Source organism: Convolutriloba macropyga, chromosome 6 (genome assembly GCF_964194025.1).
Source record: "Convolutriloba macropyga chromosome 6, txConMacr16.3, whole genome shotgun sequence".
Taxonomy (NCBI): Eukaryota; Metazoa; Xenacoelomorpha; order Acoela; family Convolutidae; genus Convolutriloba; species Convolutriloba macropyga.
In genome coordinates this window covers 54,288,934-54,308,953 of record NC_134473.1, presented here as the reverse complement: position 1 = coordinate 54,308,953, position 20,020 = coordinate 54,288,934, and the positions used below count along the sequence as shown (strand labels likewise).

The following is a 20,020-nucleotide window of genomic DNA, read 5'->3' as shown; positions in this document are numbered from 1 at the left end:
TTGGATACTTGGAAAATGATATAACCAAATTTAGCAGTTATATTGGATATTCAATGCTACATAATGTTTCACAATCAGTCGCTCGCGACAGGCCTTGACTGACAAAAAAATTATTGCTGTTCCGGAAATTTTGAGGCAAAAGCCAGCAATTTTTATGAACTATGAGCAGCCTTAGTTATATTGGGACCGTTCTCTTTTCCGAAAGGAATAAGTCGATAGCTTATTGAAAATGATGAAAAAACAGAAAAGCAACTACTCTTTCTCAGTTTTATATCAACATATAATTTGTAACTGGGGGTCATAAAAAAAAACTGGGGGGGGGGGGAACAGAATAGATCCGAAAAATAATGTTTGAACGTTTATCAGTAAGATTCTTGTAAAGGTTCTTATCAATATCCATCACAGCCTTGCCTGTTAGCAGATCACCGTTGACTGCAAGAGTTTTACAAGATCACCGCTTGGCAGATAACCGTCCTAGTCGGACGAGGGAGATAATTTTACAGAGTAGCTACCTGTTTGATGGCCTTCATCTGGTCGTGTTGCTGTTCGGAGAGAGTGATGTAGTGGTTGAGTGCGTGGGCGTTGGGCCTGCCCTTAGAGTCCAGCAATCTGTCTGGCATGTCCACCATTATCATCTTGTACCACTGAAGTGCCTACACAATCTCAACTCACATTTTTCTAAACTTTGCAGATTCTTTTACTTCAGAGAAACATTTAATCATTCTCAATTCCAACAGTCGTAGCTTAGCAAAATCCTATCCATTACTTCCCTCTTGGATCCATCCCGGAGATCTTTCAGAGAGTTCTGTCAAAAATCTAAGGTTGGTTTCCACGTGAGAGCAAGGACCTTAGGGTTTTATTATTTTGCTTTTAGAATGGTTGAAATTTCAATGATATCACATAGATATTTAAATATATCAATATATAAATGAGGGCGAGATTGTTCGCCTCAGAGTCGGGAAATACCAAGAGTTAAATTGTGAAAGACTTGCAATCGACGAATTGAGCTATGAAAGTAACCTAACTTGTCCCATTCAAAGACTTATTTTGGTTGGATACTAAAATCTGTGTGACCTTTCTGACGTGTTTGAAGAAGTTGTTGACGGAGTGATGTTGGTGTCTGAGTCTCTGGACTGCTTTTCTGAATGAGTTCACCTCCGACTGTACTTCGTCCCACAGTCGAACAGGGGGACTCATCAACATCCCCTTATGGCTGCTAGTAGCACTACCAACAGGGGAACTAAGAGCAGCTGATCTAGTTGATTGCAGCCACTGTTCCGCTTGGTCGATTTTATCCTATAACAATAATTTCTCTAAATGATCTCTCCCGGGTCGAGGTGTCAACGCTAAAAATTGCTAAAAATTGTAAGACTTGCGATGAATGAATGCGGTGAAAAGATGTAAGAATTGCGGTTTTTAGCGGCGAATGCGGTGAAAAAGAATTCACCGCTAAGAAACCGCAATTCTTACAAAAATTGACCGCTAAAATTATCAAATATCTTCACTGCAGACCATTTTGCAAAAATGTAAGAATAGCGGGCTTTAAATTAGAGGGCTTTTAACGTCTCTAATGCAAGTTTTGTTTTTTCTTACAGAGCAAATGACATCATCTGAGACATTGCTTGATATGGTTTATGGCAATAAGTGAGGAGTCATATGAAATATATACAGATTCCCTTTCATTGTAGCTAAAACAGTAGAATCTTATTCGACAAAGTGGACAAATTTTAAGATTGCGTGGCTCAAGAAAATGTCAAAGAAAATCGACAATCTCAAAATAACTCTCACAAATGACATTGACAAGCGGTTAAACTGTCGGATTTTTTTTTTAATTTTAGAAATGACGACACTCAAATTTGTATCGAATGTCACATTATTAAATTAGCACTCAGGTAGAAATTTTATATAACATGGACAGATTTTTGAGATCAAAATTCAATTTCAAAACATTCAAACGGCTGCATAAGAAATGAAACGTAAATGAACGCAGCTTTGAAGTTTCAAATGAGCTCGTCGATGCTAATTTGAATGTTTTATGAGGTTTGCCCAGGTTAAAGTTTTATTGGACAGCTACTATATAATCAATCACTCTTCTTGGCAATATAACATTTCGAGCGCCGTTCTAATCTAAGCCCATTTATCTGCATAAATTTTCTATTGTTTGCTATTATCGGTTTAAAAATACTTTTATCCATATTTTGAGGCTTGAAAAAGATTGCATCTCAAAAAATAAATATCGTGAATCTTGAAAATACAAATGATTGCAGACTGATTGCTCTAACCAGACATTGTGGGACAACTTGGGCTTCGAAGAAGTCTAGTTCCGTCTCTGCCTCTGGAGCACACTCGGGTACCACTTGGTTCTGTTCTAGACAATTGAGACCGGTCGAACGGAACCACGCCAGGAGCTGAAACATTTCACATTTATGATACTTCTTAAAAATTATTATTAAACTTTCGGCCCTCTATAAGCATCTATAAGGGCGGGTATACATAAGTTTTAACGGATTTTCCCACCAATTATTAGGCCATACTGACGCTTATAAGTTTACAAACGATTGTTAGTTTGTTCACAGTTGATTTTATAAGCGGAGATGAAACAATTCTAAAAACAGTCAGATGCTTGATGAGAGTTTGCGATTAAAAATGGGACGTCAAAACAAATGGCACATTAGAAGTACGAACAGTGATGCAACTAAAATACCGAGATTTAACAAAAATCGGAATATATGCAATGAAGGAGCTGCATTTGCTCACAAAATTTTTAGGAAACAGCACTTAATTTTACTGGACATGCTATTAAGATGAATATTCAGGTTTGCAGATTATTCATTCCAAACGTCCACGGCTACCGAACAGAAAGCAGTGGTGTTTGAGGCACAGTAGACCTCAGCTACAGTACATGGAAAACATTTAAAACATGCATGTGATAAACAAAAGTAAGCGAGGCCTAGTAATTTTTTTTATTAGATTTTCGATAAAAACAAGGCGGCTCGTTAATGTGCGTTCGCACATGATGTTCCGACCCGAGCTCATCTACATTTTTGACTTAATTGTCAACCAAATGAAGAAGTAACAAAAATAGATGTTTGAGTTTAAAACCATAGTTACACAACCTATCTACTAATTGAATTACATAATGCCATGCCTTATTACGGCGCCAATGAGATTTGACATTAAAGAGACTACGAGACAAAAACAACCAAAAAAATTAGCAGAAACTGAATTTCACGGCAAAAACTGAATATCTAAGTTTAAAACCACATAGTAACAACGTCAAAATGCAGTCAGATGAAATCTTCACTACTCAAACTTAATTTTTCCTAACTATACAGCCGATGGAAAGTTTTCTTAATGAGACTATGTTACAAGTCAACAAAGAGAACGATCAATGAGGCGAAATTCAGAAATTAATCAACATTTTTTAAACCAAGAAATTTCAAAAGTCTTAAAAATCTTAAGCTTTTAACTTAATAATCCACGATAAATTACTAAAAAATTACTACAAAACCAAAACGCCTGGTCTTTGGGTAATTTAAGACGTAAACGAACTAAAGAAAAACTTGAAAATTTAGAAACGATTTGTGAAAACATAAACTATTGCTACCATTAAAATCATTAGCTATTATCTGAATATTATATTTTTAAATCAATTTTTATTGCTACTAATTCAGCTGCAGGAATAATACTGAGAGATTAAGTAAATTTATTTGGGCCACGTTTGTAAACCATTGGGATCTGTTACTACGCGATTGTTCTGAAAGAAGAAAAAAAGAAGTGCAAAAAATGACCACTCAAAAAACGTTTATAAAAAAGCATATTGTCCAACAAACAAAGCAGCGGTGACAAGTAATATTAGTGGATATGTTATTTGAAATACAAGAAATTGGATGTGACCTCTCACTGGTGAAAATAAGTTTCAATTTGACGAAAAGAACAACAAAAACTGAGGTTTGAATATATATATAATAAACTTTAAGGCTAAAGGCTATAAACTGACTAACTGATTCGGGTAACCTCATTGATTCTATACTCAAATATAAGCTTAAGAGACTAGTCGGCAATTTACGGCTACCTAAAGAACAAAACAGGCAAAAACAGCAATTTTAAGAAAAAAATTGAGCGAGAGAAGTGTCCAAGGCAATAAAAAAGAAGTTTTCGCTAAAAACAGTTCTATGTTCAATTAATCTTTTAACAGCAATGGGATTCTTCTTTTTTATCAATATAGTTTCAAAAATCAAATATGAACAAATAAAATAAAACCACGAAACATTTGAGAAAACTCGTAGTATCAACGCCATTAATTTCATTAGCTTTCGACGGAATCAACTTAACACGCTAAATTATGCCTCCATCGGACAACAAGTTTGTTTGCCAATCATATTTGGTCAAAAGGATCTTACAACAAATAATTGAAGATGAAAACAACAACAAAGACAGGCAACAACCAAAAATTTAGTAGAAAAGTGCCAGAAGAAAGTGTCGAAGCAATTTAAATCATTTGTTCTTCTCTGAAAACTTTATATATGATCCGTTGAACGCCTTCCTTAATTCAATGGGAACCATCAGTAATAGGACATATTGATAAGATTTCAAAAGGATCCAAAAATAAAAAAAGTACTCAAAAACCTTAAAAAAATATAAAAACTAGTGGCATTGAAGTTTTAAAACTAATAGACAGAAGATAGAACCGATAACCAGATCATTCTTGGCTGCATTAGAAATAAAAGGGATCCCGAAATTACGAAAAAAAAAATTACAGCTCACGAAAAAATTTAGGATTGGTTAATGTTCCAAAAAAAAATTCGAAAAGCTATTTTTGAAGTCTTAACAGCCATTAACATCAAAAGCTTTCAACGAAGGTCATTAACTACGCTCAGAAATAACACAATGGCCAGAAAAACGTGTTTATCATGCAGCGATAATCGATAAGAGATCACAATAAGTCTTAAGACTATGAAAACAACAACAAAAACAGGCAAAAGCCAAAATTCAGTAAAAGAGTGCCAGAGGAAATTGTCGAAGCCAATTAAATCATAAACTCGTTTATCAAAACTTTAGGTATGATCTGTTGAACGTCGTACTTTAAACAATTGGAACTATCAGTAATAAGATAATGTGAAAAGATTTCAAAAGGATCCAAAAATAAGAAAGCACCCTACATTTTTTTTAAATTAAGAAAACTCGTGGCATTGAAGTTTTAAAACTAATAGGTGGAAGACGAAGACGCTAACCATATTAAATTTGGCTGCACTAGAAATCCAAAAGGATCCGGTAAGTACAAAGTCTGACTAACAGTCCACGAAAAAAAAGTTTAGGATCGGTTAATGTTCAAAAAAGTTTTCGAAAGTTTTTTTTAAGTCTTAACAGTCATTAAACTCAAAAGCTTTCAACGGAGGCGAATAACTACGTTCAGGAATAACACAATGGCAAGAAAAAATTGGTCTCGTATAGATAATCAATAAGAGATCACAATATGTCTTAAGACTGTGAAAACAACAACAAAAATAGGCGAAAACCAAAATTCAGTAGAAAAGTGCGAGAAGAAAATTTTGAAGCCATTTAAACCATAACCTTTTCTCTGAAAACTTTATCGGTTATCCCTGAATGTCTTCTCCAAGACAGTGAGATTAGAATATTATTCGGATAATGTGTACAATATTTGGATAATGTGATAAGAGTTCAAAAGAAACTAATAATCCTAAAATATCCAAAAATTTTTTTTTAAATTTTGAATTCTTGTGTTATTGAAGTCATATAATCAACAGTTAGAAGATAAAACTGCCAATGAAATTTATTTTAGTTTTAGTAGGAAGCAAGCGGGTTCTGTCAATACTGAGACTGACTAACAGTTCACGAAAATTTTAAGATTGGTTAATGTTCAGAAAAAATTTCGAAAAATATTTTTTAAGTTCTTAACAGTCATTAAACTCAATAAAATTCAACGGAAATCAATAGATACGCTCAATTATTGCTTCATTAGGAGCATGGGGAAGTTTGTCATGCATAGGTGATCAATAAGACATCACAAAAAGTCTTGTGACTATGAAAACAACAACAAAATCAGGCAAAAACAAAAATTCAGTAGAGAAGTGGGAGAGGAAAAGGTCGAAGACACTTGAAACCATAAACTTTTCTCTGAAAAATTTATCTGTGATTCCATGAAAATCTTCTTTAAGCCAATAGGAGCCGTCAATTTCTGGATAATGTGATAAGATTTCAAAAGTAACCAAAAATGCGGAAATATCCGAAAAAACTTTAAAACTTTGAAATCTTGTGTCATTAATGTCATATTACTAGAAGTTAGAAGATAAAACCGCTAACTAATTCAAACTTGGTTACAGTAGGACCGAAGAGGGTGCTGTCATCACAGACACTGACTTACAGTTCACGATAATAATTTTATGATTGGTTAATATTCGAAAAAAATTTTCGAATTTTTTTTAAAGTCTTAATAGCCATTAGCTGTCCACTCAAAGCACTAGATATGCTCACCTAAATCTCTCTACGGAACATTTTACAATATAAGTCAATGAGTGCATGCAATAAGACTCCAAAAAATTAGTAAAACCTAAAAAGAAATTCAAAACTTCATTTAAAATTACGATAACTCAGAGTCGAATTTAAAAAAACATGAGCAATTCCTTGAAAACAATTTTTTTGCTCAGTGAGCTTCATTTCACTGTAAAAGACGTTTTTCTTTAACGGAACCTCGATATGAAAAGTGACTTGTCTCCAGGTGACTTAAAAAAAGCAAAAAAAGTGGAAAAGTTTTATAAAAAAAGAGCTCTCAGATAGATTTCGATTTTTTTTTTGATATTGAAGCTCCCTATGAGACCAGAACTAGTCCTTTTTTTATCGCGTTTAGTCTATTGGGAACACTAATTTGGCTCATTTTTTGCCAAGAAAGTTAAGTTTGAAATACTATTTTTTATAGAAAATATCTTAATTTGAAAAAAATCACACTAAAAATGAACAAATATCCCGTGTTCACTCAAAACTTCAATACTCGAAAACTCCTCAAAAAAAAAAACGATTTTCAAAAAAATCTTTTTAATTTCGAATTCTACGCTGGACGAAATTTTTATTGATACCACCCACATTTCTCTACAATGAATATATCGATCGGCCAAAATTGTCTGAACAAAAAAAACCCATTTGAGTATATAGTTCCTCCCCACCACAAGTGGGGTCGGAACAAAAAACATTTCACCAGTATATCATAATTTAGCGAATATACTCTGAAATTCGGTATCGGTGGACACTAGTGATAACTTAGCCGGCAGCTACGACACCTCTTCCCACTTGAACAAAAGGTATCAAAAACAAAATTAACAAAATTAGGAATAATAATTTTTGCAGGTATAAAATTTGGCTATTTGAGATTTTTAAACCTTGATTTAAAAATTGAAGAAAAAAGTTTAAATTCAAGAAAATTAGAAATCAATTTTAAGGTTTATATACACTCTAGAAAGTTTGTAGGTTAATTGACTATAAATTTCAGGTAAATGTACCTAAAGTGTGCAAGCAAACTGTTCATTAAAGCAACTTCCCTAGAAAATACATGCAAGAATTCTCAACTACCTGCAGTTCTAGGTAAACTTGGATGCAGTTTACCTAGAAATTATAGTGTTTCTCTCCTAGAATTTTACCTGCAAAAAAATTTCCAGGTAGTTCTTCCTTCAAATTGCAAAAATTGCAGGTAGAATTACCGAGAATTTTTTGCCGGTAATTTTTTTGTTGAAAATACCTGAAAATTCCGGGTAGGTTGTAGGCAAATTTACCTTAAATTTTACCTGCAACAAATTTCCAGGTATTTCGATCTGCAAACTTTTCATGCAATTGGCAGGTAGATTATCCTAGAAAGTTTTTTGCAGGTAACAACCTCCCACATCGCTTAAACATTTCTTGATATGTTATAAAGCAATTTCAGCCATGCAAGCAAACCAAAAAAGTCATGAAGAAACTATTTATCGACTGCAAGGATACTAAAGCTGATAGGGCACAATAATTTCTGCTGAAGTTTTCTGCTCGGACTTAGTTTGTAACGTTCCAATCATCCATTGAGAATTATTACCTACTCATTAGACAGAGTTTTTGAATATTTTGTTACGTCAAAATCTGTAAACGTAATATAAATTTTTTGTTTCGAGTTTGCAGACAAAATTCTACGTCATGTATTTAAGAATTGAACGTATAATTTTTTACAGTTACTTTTGCAAGTAATATTACCTGCAATTTTTCTTTCCTGCAAACGCTTAAGGTACACAAACCAAGATATTTTTTAAAATGTAGGCACACGATTAGCACAAAAATTTGAAAAGGAAACAGCAGATGTCAAGAAATGTATCAACCAAAAGTGAAGGCTACTACAGCTAGTCTTATTCCGGTGCATTTGGTTTAGGGCACGCTAAAGAGCTTAAGTGAGGTGCTTGTGAGGAGCGTAGGCAACCAACAAAGACTTAATTGGCATTGAATTGAAAAAAAAACATGAAGGCTCAGGCTTTCTTTTGATGATCACAGTACATTTTCATGCAAAAAAATCTGGTTTAATCCTTTGTAAAAAATAGAAGCATGAAGCAGTCCTAGGTAGTCCGATTGTCTGTAACACAATATGTTATTTGCAGTACACTTTAACGAAGTTCTTGCAAAAATTACTCATATTGAACCGTCTTCAGTAGGCGATTTAGCAGCTCTTACATAATAATTATCCAATCAATCAGTTCTGGTACAATTATATTGTCGAAAGTACACTCTCGCACGAACACTGACAAAAATCATCAAAATAAATGCAAACATCTTGTAATCAAAATATAATATTAGATAAGATCTCGAAGAAAACGGAAGATGTCAATTAATCAGTTGCATTCAATTTAGTTTTTAATGCGTCTCTTTGTCATCCTTTTAATCAATTTGTCTTCATTTTTCAACCTCGATCAATCTTTAAAACTCGCTTTGAATGTTTTCCCGGGTTTTGTTCATCTCGCTGCGAAACAAAATTGCCCTAACTAAACTTGACACTGTTTAGTATGGTCCTATTTAAGTCAACCTGGTTAAACTAGTTTTAATTGAAATTAAGTAACATAGCTGGCACATTGCCAGAAAATAGCCGCAATTGCTTCGTAGATCTGCAGTCCCAAAAAACAGTAAAAAAGAAAGACCAAAAAATTTCGTCTTTTCATTGAAGGCTGATATGTTATATTTTGATTAAAAACCTGTATAAAGTTATTACTGCCTCTATTAGCTGATCTCAAATAACCTTCATTTAGAGTGACACACAATCATTTGACATTATCTCTTTGAATTAAAGAAACTAAAAGTCAATTTCAAAGTAAGAAAGTCATTTTTGTGAGTGAGGTAAGTCAAGTGTGACCAAAAATTTAATCACGCAAATGAACAGAAAAACTCGCTCCACAAAGAGCGAAAAATGACGTCACGCACATAATTCAGTTGATATTGTATGAACGAATAAACAAAAGGCAGATTTGAAGTGATTGTGACGTCATATGGTTGTAACAAAATAATTTGACACAGATTGCCAGAAAATAGTCGCAATTGCTTCGTATATCTGCAGTCACAAAAAACAGTAAAAAAGAGAGACCAAAAAAATTCGTCTTTTCATTGAAGGCTGATATGTTATATTTTGATTAAAAATCAATATAAATTTTTGCTGCCTCTATTAGCTGCTCTCAAATAACCTTCATTTAGAGTGACACACACCCATTTGACCTTATCTGTTTGAATTAAAGTAAATAAAAGTCAATTTCAAAGTTAGGAAGTCATTTTTGAGAGTGATGTAAGACAAGTGTGACCGAAAATTTAATCACGCCAAAAAACACAAAAAAAATCGTTCCACTAAGAGCGAAAAATTACGTCACACACGCACCTCAGTTGAAAATGTATGAACGAACGAACAAAAAGCAGATTTGAAGTGGTTGTGACGTCAAATGGTCGTTACAAAAATCGCGACGACGAAATAAAAAAACCTAGCTGGTAGAATACCGGAAACGACTCGAATCGTCGTGCATTATAAACTCTAACCTAACCTTACCAAAATCATCTGAACATCAAAATAGACAAGACAAAAACCAAAAGTAGCCCAACAAACCACATTTAAGTGTTTTAAAAATTCCGACAATTTTTTAGGTGCGGTGGGAGCTAGGTGAGGTGGGTGGGTAGATAGGTTGGGGAGGTGGGTAGTGCTGGGGTAGCTGCGGGAGGTAGGTGGGGTAAGTAGGTGAATGGAGGGGGTAGTTTGGGGTGTAGGGGTAGGTGGGGGGTAAGTTGGGGCAAAGGGGGGGGGGGGGTTAGGTAGGTGGGAGGGGTTGTGCGGTGTAGTTTAGATAATCAGGGGTGACTTATATAGGAACAAAAAATCAAAATCGACCACTACACCTTGAACATTACCAGCATTTCCTAATTACTATACATTACAAACGAAACTAATGTTAAAATACAATGTTCGAAAACAGAATTCAACAATCAAAAACGAGGTAAATGCTCGAACAGAAAGAAGTCAAAATTCAAATCATGAAAAAATTTGTTTTCTGCTAAAAAAATATAGCCGGTAGAATACCGGAAACGACTCGAATCGTCGTGCATTATAACCTCTTAACTAAGCTTACCGAAATCAAAACATAAAGATTGACAAGAAAAAAAAACTAAAAGTAGCCCAACATACCACATTAAAGTGTTTTGAAAATGCCGATAAATTTTTAGGTGCAGGGAGCTAAGTGGGGTGGGTGGGTAGAAAAGTTGGGGAAGTGGGTAGTGCTGGGGTAGTTGGGAGGGGTAGGTGGGGATAGTTAGGTGAAGGGAGCGGGTAGTTTGGGGGTAGGGGTAGGTGGGGGGGGGTAAGTTGGGGCAGGGGGGGGGGGGGTTAGGTAGGTGGGGGGAGGTTGTGCGGCGTAGTTTAGATAATCAGGGGTGACTTACATAGGAACAAAAAATCAAAATCGACCTCTTCACCTTGAACATTACCAGCATTTCCTAAATACTATACATTACAAACGAAACTAATGTTAAAATACAATGTTCGAAAACAGAATTCAACAATCAAAAACGAGGTAAATGCTCGAACAGAAAGAAGTCAAAATTCAAATCATGAAAAAATTTGTTTTCTGCTAAAAAAATATAGCCGGTAGAATACCGGAAACGACTCGAATCGTCGTGCATTATAACCTCTTAACTAAGCTTACCGAAATCAAAACATAAAGATTGACAAGAAAAAAAAACTAAAAGTAGCCCAACATACCACATTAAAGTGTTTTGAAAATGCCGATAAATTTTTAGGTGCAGGGAGCTAAGTGGGGTGGGTGGGTAGAAAAGTTGGGGAAGTGGGTAGTGCTGGGGTAGTTGGGAGGGGTAGGTGGGGATAGTTAGGTGAAGGGAGCGGGTAGTTTGAGGGTAGGGGTAGGTGGGGGGGGGTAAGTTGGGGCAGGGGGGGGGGGTTAGGTAGGTGGGGGGAGGTTGTGCGGCGTAGTTTAGATAATCAGGGGTGACTTACATAGGAACAAAAAATCAAAATCGACCTCTTCACCTTGAACATTACCAGCATTTCCTAAATACTATACATTACAAACGAAGCTAGTGTTAAAATCCAATGTTCGAAAACAGAATTCAACAATCAAAAACGGAGGTAAATGCTCGAACAGAAAGAAGTCAAAATTCAAATCATGAAAAAATTTGCTTTCTGCTAAAAAGTATAGCCGGTAGAATACCGGAAACGACTCGAATTGTCGTGCATTATAATCTCTTACCTAAGCTTACCGAAATCAGAACATAAAGATAGAGAAGAGAAAAAAACTAAAAGTAGCCCAACATACAACATTAAAGTGTTTTGAAAATGCCGATAAATTTTTAGGTGCGGGGAGCTAAATGGGGTGGGTGCGTAGAAAAGTTGGGGAGGTGGGTAGTGCTAGGGTAGTTGGGAGGGGTAGGTGGGGATAGTTAGGTGAAGGGAGGTGTAGTTTGGATGTAGGGGTAGGTGGGGGGGGGTAAGTTGGGGCGGCGTTGGGGCGGGGGGTAGGTAGATGGTGGTGGGGGGTGGTAGGTGGGTGGGTGGGTAGATAGGTTGGGGAGGTGGGTAGTGCTGGGGTAGTTGAACTGGGGGTTATGTGGGGGTAGCTAGCTGAAGGGAGGGGCAGGTGTAGTTGGGGGGGGTAGATAGGTGGTGGGGGGGGGGTTGTGCGATGTAGTTTAGATAATTAGGGATGCCTTACATAGGAACAAAAAATCTCAAAATGACCTCTTCACCTTGAACATTACGAGCATTTCCTAATTACTATACATTACAAACGAAGCAACTGTTCAAGTCCAATGTTCGAAATTGGAAGTCAATAATCAAAAACGGAGGTAAATGCTCGAAAAGAAAGAAGTCAAAAGAAGTCATGAACAAACTTGCTTTCTGTTAAAAAAACATAGCCGGTAGAATACCGGAAACGACTCGAATCATCGTGCAAAATAATCTCTACCCTATCTGGGACAAAATCAGAATATGGAAAAAAACAGTAGAAATAACAAAAATAGTAGACCAATATAACATAAAAAGCGTTAAAATTTTTTCAGTTCAGGGGTGTGAGTAGGTGCTGGTGGGGGAAGGGGTTGGTAGGTGGGGCAGTTAGGTGGTGGTGGGGGTTGTAGGTAGGTGGGGTGGGTGGTAGGTACGTTGCAGGGGGGTAAGTAGGTACGTTGGGGGAGGGGTAGGTACGTGGGGGGAGGGGGGGTGGGTAGTTTTTTTTTTTTTTGGGGGGGGGGGGTAGGTAGTTAAATGGGATCAAATTTTCTCAAATTGACATTGACCTCTTCACTTTGAATTACAGACTGTTACCGATTGCTATACATTACAAACTAAACTATTATTAAAGTCCAATATTCGAAAACAGAAGTCGACAATCAAAAACGGAGGTAAAAGCTCGAATAGAAAGAAGTCAAAATTCAAGTCATGAACAAACTTGCTTTCTGCTAAAAAAACGTAGCAGGACAATTCTTGAAATAAAATCCAAGGAATTGAATGGAAGCAGGCCTAATGAACCTGACCAGCAGATCAATTGAGCAATCCCAGCCAAAAAGACGAAATCTCAAAAGTTGAGAAACTAAAAAAAATCAAACAAAACAAGAAAACAGTTACTCCTAAAACTATTGAAGCTTTTAACCTGAAGGCACTTTATGACACAATGCAATATAGTCATTAACTCACGCAAAAGACTTGAAAGAGATAAATTTGACACTAAATGTCGGAAAAAATGACAAATGCTTCAAAAAGAAATGTAAAAAATGCTTCAAATGAAACGGAAAAGTTTAAAGATATTTTTCAAAAATGTGTCTGTAAAAAAAGTTCAAATATATTTTTTTCTCTATGGAGTTCTGTCTTGTAACTCATCTGCAACATTTAAAAAGTTTCGTTGGCCAATAAAGATAGTTAAAATCAGAAAATGACAAAAAAAATTTGAAAACAATAAAAAAAATTAAATTGCACGCTTTATTTAAGAAATTACTTAAATTTTCGATCTAAAAAAACAGAAAACTTTTTTGTTGCCACTAGAAACTCTGCAATAACATACTAGCAAACTCAATAGCAGCAAACCCCTCGCCACTGAGGAAAAAGATTAAAATTTCAGGAAGTCAAAGAAAAAATTCAAATATGAAAATCGATAAAATTTGTTCTAATTAAATCTCGAAACACATTCCCCATTACCACTAGAAACAATGCAGTAACCTATTATCAAAACCTATAGGAAATGCTTTGGCTGTTCAGGTTAGAGGAACCTAAAAATTGACAAAAATTTTCAAAAGTTTGAAAAAATTGTCTTATTTCATGGCCAATAAAAATTTTGCAGTAAACTATTAGCAAATCCTAGACGAGATTTCTTGCCCCCTGGAGCTGGAAAACTTGAATATTGACAATTAATGTCAGAAAAATTGAAACAACTGCAAAAAAATTGGTAAAATTCGTGAAGTTGAAAACCATTCCATTACCACTAGAAACTATAAAAAAACCTATTATTATGACACCAAGAGCTGAAACAATAAAAATATTCAAAAAACTTGAAAAATTTTTAAAAATTAGAGAAAATTACCGGGTTTATGTTTGGTGTAGAAAAACATATAGCTCTCAAAATGGCCATAAAAAGTAATTACGTCTTGCAAAAGACCTTTACCAACATTTACAAACCTCAATTTCAGACTAGTCCAACAAAAATTCCGAAAAAGACTAAAAAAATTTGCAACATTTTGCGCTCAAAAACTTCTGAAAATGACCTATTAACCTTGAATTACGGCCAATTCAGCAGCTTCATCACTCTAAGTACTTGAAGAACTACTAAACGCGGCTAAGGGCCTCTAATGAAACTTGATGCCGCTGAGCTTTACCTGTTTATCCCGTTTTGAAAGCTCAAAGTCATGAAAAAGGTGTGAAAATATCTTGCAAAAATAAAAAGCATAGCAGGACCAGTCCTGAAATACAATTCAAAGAATTGAATGAAAAACTCAGAGGTACTCTACCTGACCAGCAGGTCAGTTGAACAATCCAGCCAGAACACAAACAAAATCATCAAATAATTAGGAAACTGAAAGAATCAAAACTGACCACAAATATACTCAATGATAAAACTCTTGAAGCTTTTAAACCTAAGGCAAAATTTTTTCTCTTAAACAAAAGGAAACCTTACAAAAATTGCCAACTTTATCAAAAAAATGCTAACATTCGAGAAATTAAAATGTTCAAAACCACTCCATTGTTACTAGAAACTATGCAGTGGCCTATTAACAAAATTTTAAAGGAGATTGCTTGGTCCCTGAAGCTGGAAAATCAAAAAAAGTACGAAAATTTTGAAAAACCTGAAAAAAATGCAAATTTTGTCAAAGAAAAATGCTAAATTTGTGATATTCAAAAATTTGAAAAGTATTCCATGGCAACTACAAACTTTTCAGTATAATTTAGCCAACCCCTGATAAGATTTCCTGGCCCTTGGGACTCAAACAACTTGAATGATGAGAATAAATTTCAAAAAATGTCAAAAAACTGCAAATTTTGTCAAAAGATGCTAAAATTCAAGATGGCAAAAAGATGAAAATCATTCCATTATCAGTAGAAACTAAGCAGTAATCTATCATCAAAACCTTTATCAAACCCCAAAAGAGGTTTCTTGACACCTAGGGCTAAGAAAAACTCAAAAAATGACAAACATTTTCAAAAAACCTGAAAAAAATTGCAAAAATTAGTATCATTTTGCGTGTTTGTGTTTGCAGTACCAAAACATATAGCTCATAAAATGGTCATCAAACAAAAAAACAAAAAAATCAAACAAAAAAACTCAAAAAAATCACAAAAAACATGAAAAGTTGCACCATTTTGAGACCAAAATCTCCTAAAAATGACCTTTTAACTTTAAATTAAGGTCATCCCAGCAGCTGCACCACTATAGGCACTTGAAGAACTACTAAAGCCCACTTTGGGCTTCTAATGAAACTTAATGCCCGCTGGGCTTTACCTGTTTATCCCGTTTTGAAAGATCAAAGTCATTGAAAAATGTGTGAACACATCTTAAAAAAAACACAGCGCACCAATACAATTCAAATCCTTTGAATTGTAAAAAGACAGAGCACCAATACAATTCAGTTCTTGGATTGTAAAAACCTGTAAAATATCAATACTCCTCTTCGAGTCGTAAAAACCTGTAGAATCTCAATACTCCTCTTCGAGTCGTAAAAACCTGTAGAATCTCAATACTCCTCTTCGAGTCGTAAAAACCAAGAGAAGGCCAATTATAGCCCCAGCTATCGCTGTGCAGCTATTAATAAGAATAAGTTCTACTAATACTTGAAAGATGAAAAGAATTAGTTCGCATCTCCCTTTTATCTGGGCATGAATAGCCAGCGGTTAAATTTTATCTAGGCAAAAAATAACATTTGGCTGAAATTTATCGGGGCATGAATAAAATGATCTTCTCGTTATTCGTTAGTTGTTGTAAATTGGACACCGAATTTTCACAATAGAGTTTTGTGAAAATTTTGGAGCTGGCAACCAAAACGTCCTTCCCCATCACGACCACTTTACGGGGAACGACCAAATCAGATAAACAGCAAAAAAGACGCTAGAATGGCATGTTGGGATAGCACAGTGTTGAAAGAAAAAGAGTGAGGGTGGGTTTAGAAAGAGCTGAGTGCGACCAGCTTAGTTGACCTCCGGTTAATGCCCTGCCGTTATACTGACAATAAAATGTTGCCGAATGCCGGAGCTGAACCGTTTCACCGTTCATTAAGAGGACAATTATGGCTGTTAGTATTGCTACAGCAAATTGCCAATTTAATTTTTTGCATCAAGCTCGTTTGTTGAAATTTTGAAAACTTTCTATGCAGAAAGTGTTCGGAACAGTAACTATCTGTATAGTCTGCGCCCAGTGTGTCAGAATGGTAAGACAATCTTCAGCATTAATTTATTTATGCCAAGTTTCTGATCAGCATGCGTTTATCCATGCCAACTAAGAGTTCAATAAACTGAATACCCATGCCAAACAGATGTTAGTCCATACAGACTGAATTTGAGGTTTACACTGGTTTCACCATGTGATAGCACTGTTTGTAATTGATTTTCAATGTTTCAGGATTGAGATACTCTGAGATGATGGTACAATTTTGTTTTAATTTGTGTGTATTTCATAAAATAACTATTCTTGAATGTCTGGGCAGTCTCAATAACAGTTTTTGAGTCTATGTGAACAAAAAAAACGAACAGATGAACGGACAGAGTCTTATAGAGGTAATTACAGGCAAGAAAAAGCATGGCATTTAAATTTATACGGCTAAGAATTAACGATGCAGTTTTTGAAAGTAATTTATACAAACATTGAAAACACTTTTCAAAATGTACAAATTCTTGCATAAATATGTATTAAGTGATCTAAATTCTTTGAAATTGGATAAAAAACTATCCAGAGCTAGATAGATTGCATATATTTTCACATTGAGGTACGTCCTCGCAACCCGATCTCTAAAAATCTCTGAACCCGACCACTAAATTCAATCACGAAACCCCATATCTAACGATATTCATATTGCGCTTAGCGAGCGAGATGGCCATAAATATCCTAAGATTCGAGGGGAAAAGAAAGAAGTAAGCTGAATCAATTGGGAATCAGTTCAAATTTGCCACGAGATACATTGAAATAGCTCTAAGCGCCGAAAAAGGCAGTGTCTTTTGAAAACTTTTTTTCTTAGATAACTCGGCTCATTTGTTCCAAAATCGAAGTTCATGCAGCTCAATTACTGGAAAGACATGGATTTCGAAGAGGCCTCTATCAGGATTTTATTTGAATTTGACTATCACAGGAATTATTCAAAGAAGCTGATAGTTTTTACTTTACCTCATAGCCCTCCCTCATTTGATCCTGTGATAGTCCCTCACTCTGGGAAAACGACCCCGTTGGAAACAAGCCTTGCAATGAACTACGTCTATGAGGCGGTACTCCATTGCCCATACCAGCAGCAAAATGAGGCACCACCATGCTCGCGCTGGGTGGAATGTCATCAATTTGGGCATCGGGTCCAAATTGTGGTGGGGCGTTTGTGTTGTCCCAGCGTAGTCGAGCGGGTAGAGACCATTTGGATCTTATTGGGGAATTCAAGAGTAAGTCGTATTGGTTCTCCGGTTCGATTAAGGCTTCTCCTGAAAATCAAATATGGATCATATCATAGAAGAAGGACTGGATTACTCTGCCAATCGAAATAAAAGAAAAACATGACTAAAAAGATTTTCCTTGTTATTAAAAAGCTCCTTCTGCTCAACGTTTTGATCAAATTCTCGGTTGTGGAAGGTAACTTGCTCATCTTGGCATGACTTCAACTTTGATTTAAATTTTGATATTTGATGAGTTGACGATAGATGTATTTCATTTAATTATCCTTTTCAAATGTAATTAAAGGTTTTTAGTTTATTGTTAATTGACCAATTCTGTAAACATCCATATTGTTGTCTTGTGAATTATGGTACGTTAATTATCATCCAATTGTGACTTGCATTTCAGTCTTTTCTGGTTTTCGTCTCAGGCAGAACTTAGATAGTTTGATCAGATTGACAGTTAATAAGATTCCAACTTCATAGACTAATGAAATTGAGGTTTTATATTGTTAAAAGGTCTTTTACACGTGAAACGGTGACTTTCTAAGCCGAGTGAACAGACGGCAAAATAAACCGGAGTCGAACCAGAAATTTTTTAAATAGGGTCATTGCATTTACTTTTGCACCAACTGTTCTTAAGCTTCCTGCATTTGTGTATATATTATATAGTTTTTGTAGAATTATTCACTGGGAAAATTAACTGAGAGGAGTAGTAGCTTCAGAAGCATACTAGTCTTAAATAACCATCGCTCAGTCCCCTAAATTTTTGCTAATACTGTCGACAAATGCTAAATAATGACAGAAGTAGATAGTTGCAAAAAGTTTTTGCCGCCTCCTATATAGTTAAACATAAACAAAACTCTTATTGGAATCCAAACGAAAAAAACTACTATTGGTGGAACTACAATTGAAAACTATATTGGGTTCTCAATTCACTAAATTTCACATTGATCAACAATTTTAAATAAACAAACAAAGAAGATGAAGTGAAAAGGTTGTCAGTGTACAATGCACAGCCCAACCAAACGATCATTAATTCACTTGAATAGAGCGCAAAACCATTGAGGGTTACTGTGGACCTTGGGAGTCACTCTCTTCAATACTAGATGAATTAATTTAGATCCATGCAGGCCTCACTTTTGTTCTCATGATAAGGAGCACGGTTGGTTAAAACTCTGAGAAATGATAGTTTTTTGATACCACAGTTTTTGCTTTTTTTGTGGAGGCTGTCTTCTGATTTCTCTTTAACCTGACCTACGTGTTGATTAGTTATTAAATTAAGGATCACCCCAAAGAGGCTCTACCTTTAATATTAAATCAACCAAATCTATTCTGCTTCGGCCCCACAGCTTAGTGGGAATATATGTTTTACGATCCCCAGGCACAGGTGCATTATTTTTATATAGTAACGTGCTAAGTAACAACACATAATTTGTAACTGTGATAATGAAAAACACTAGAGGTCGAAACAGAATAGATCCATAAAGCCGTACCTTAGTCAGAATTTTGTCCACCGTGATTTAATCTGAAATTAATAGATATTTTTATAGCTACGTTACTTGAACTAAAGAGTGCAAAAATTAGTTACAAGATTCATTTACTTTTAATTGTTGCGATGTTCCTGTGACTTGGGAACAAGCGGTTGAGTTCGTTATACAGATTATTAAAACACCAAATCGGTAACGTAAATTTATGAAAATTTTTAGTATTTGAACGAGTAAAGAAAAGTCCTAAGTACAAAGCAGCAAAACTCCGAAGTTTAATTAAGTACGAAAGAAAATAACAAGATACAATATTATCATTATCAGAGGGAATACTGCTATATGCGCAATCTAACCGAGATCAGTTAATTCTGACCGAGACTGTTCAAGTATGCAAAACCTGATTGTAATATTTTATACTCCGAAAACTATCTGAAATATATGCCAAAAATTAGCCGTATATAATGTTTAATCGTCGGTTTGGATTAAGATGATGTAGTGGAGTTTTACTAAAAATGTTTTATCTGGTAAGAATGCTTTTTACAAGGCAGTTTTCTGAAAGTAATTCAATACATTAATGTAAAGTGCCCCAACTTTGGTTTAATTTCTGATCCATAAGTTCTTAGAAGTTCGTGCGAGGGGCTGAATTTGCTCAAAATTAGTTGTTCATCATCAGAGTGAATATTTAATTATTGAGCGTATCGCATCGGTTTAAAGTTACCCTCCATTTTTTCAACTGTTGTTGGACTAACCTTTCCAAATCGTTGTAATCTTGGGAATAAATCAAGGTCAGTATAAAATTTAACACACTGGTGGAAACGGTGAATTTAAACTCTCCGTTCATACAAAAACTAATTTTCTCAATCTTAAGAGCCGTATGTCTTAAGGCTGTATCGCTGTAGCCAAGTTTACGTTGAACACT

The 20,020-nt window shown here is 35.2% G+C and overlaps 1 protein-coding gene across 3 annotated transcripts in view; it reads right to left on the bottom strand.

Annotated features, from left to right (window-relative positions):
- Positions 1-20,020, bottom strand: part of LOC142341768 (uncharacterized) — a 52,798-nt gene that overhangs the window by 17,866 nt on the left and 14,912 nt on the right. For all 3 annotated transcript variants that reach the window (XM_075392986.1, XM_075392987.1, XM_075392988.1), the window contains exons 6-9: positions 17,364-17,665; positions 2,283-2,408; positions 1,075-1,296; positions 513-653 (exon numbers count right to left, since the gene is read on the bottom strand). In XM_075392986.1, the coding sequence (XP_075249101.1) occupies positions 513-653; positions 1,075-1,296; positions 2,283-2,408; positions 17,364-17,665 (791 nt within the window). The remainder of the gene's footprint in view (positions 1-512; positions 654-1,074; positions 1,297-2,282; positions 2,409-17,363; positions 17,666-20,020) is intronic.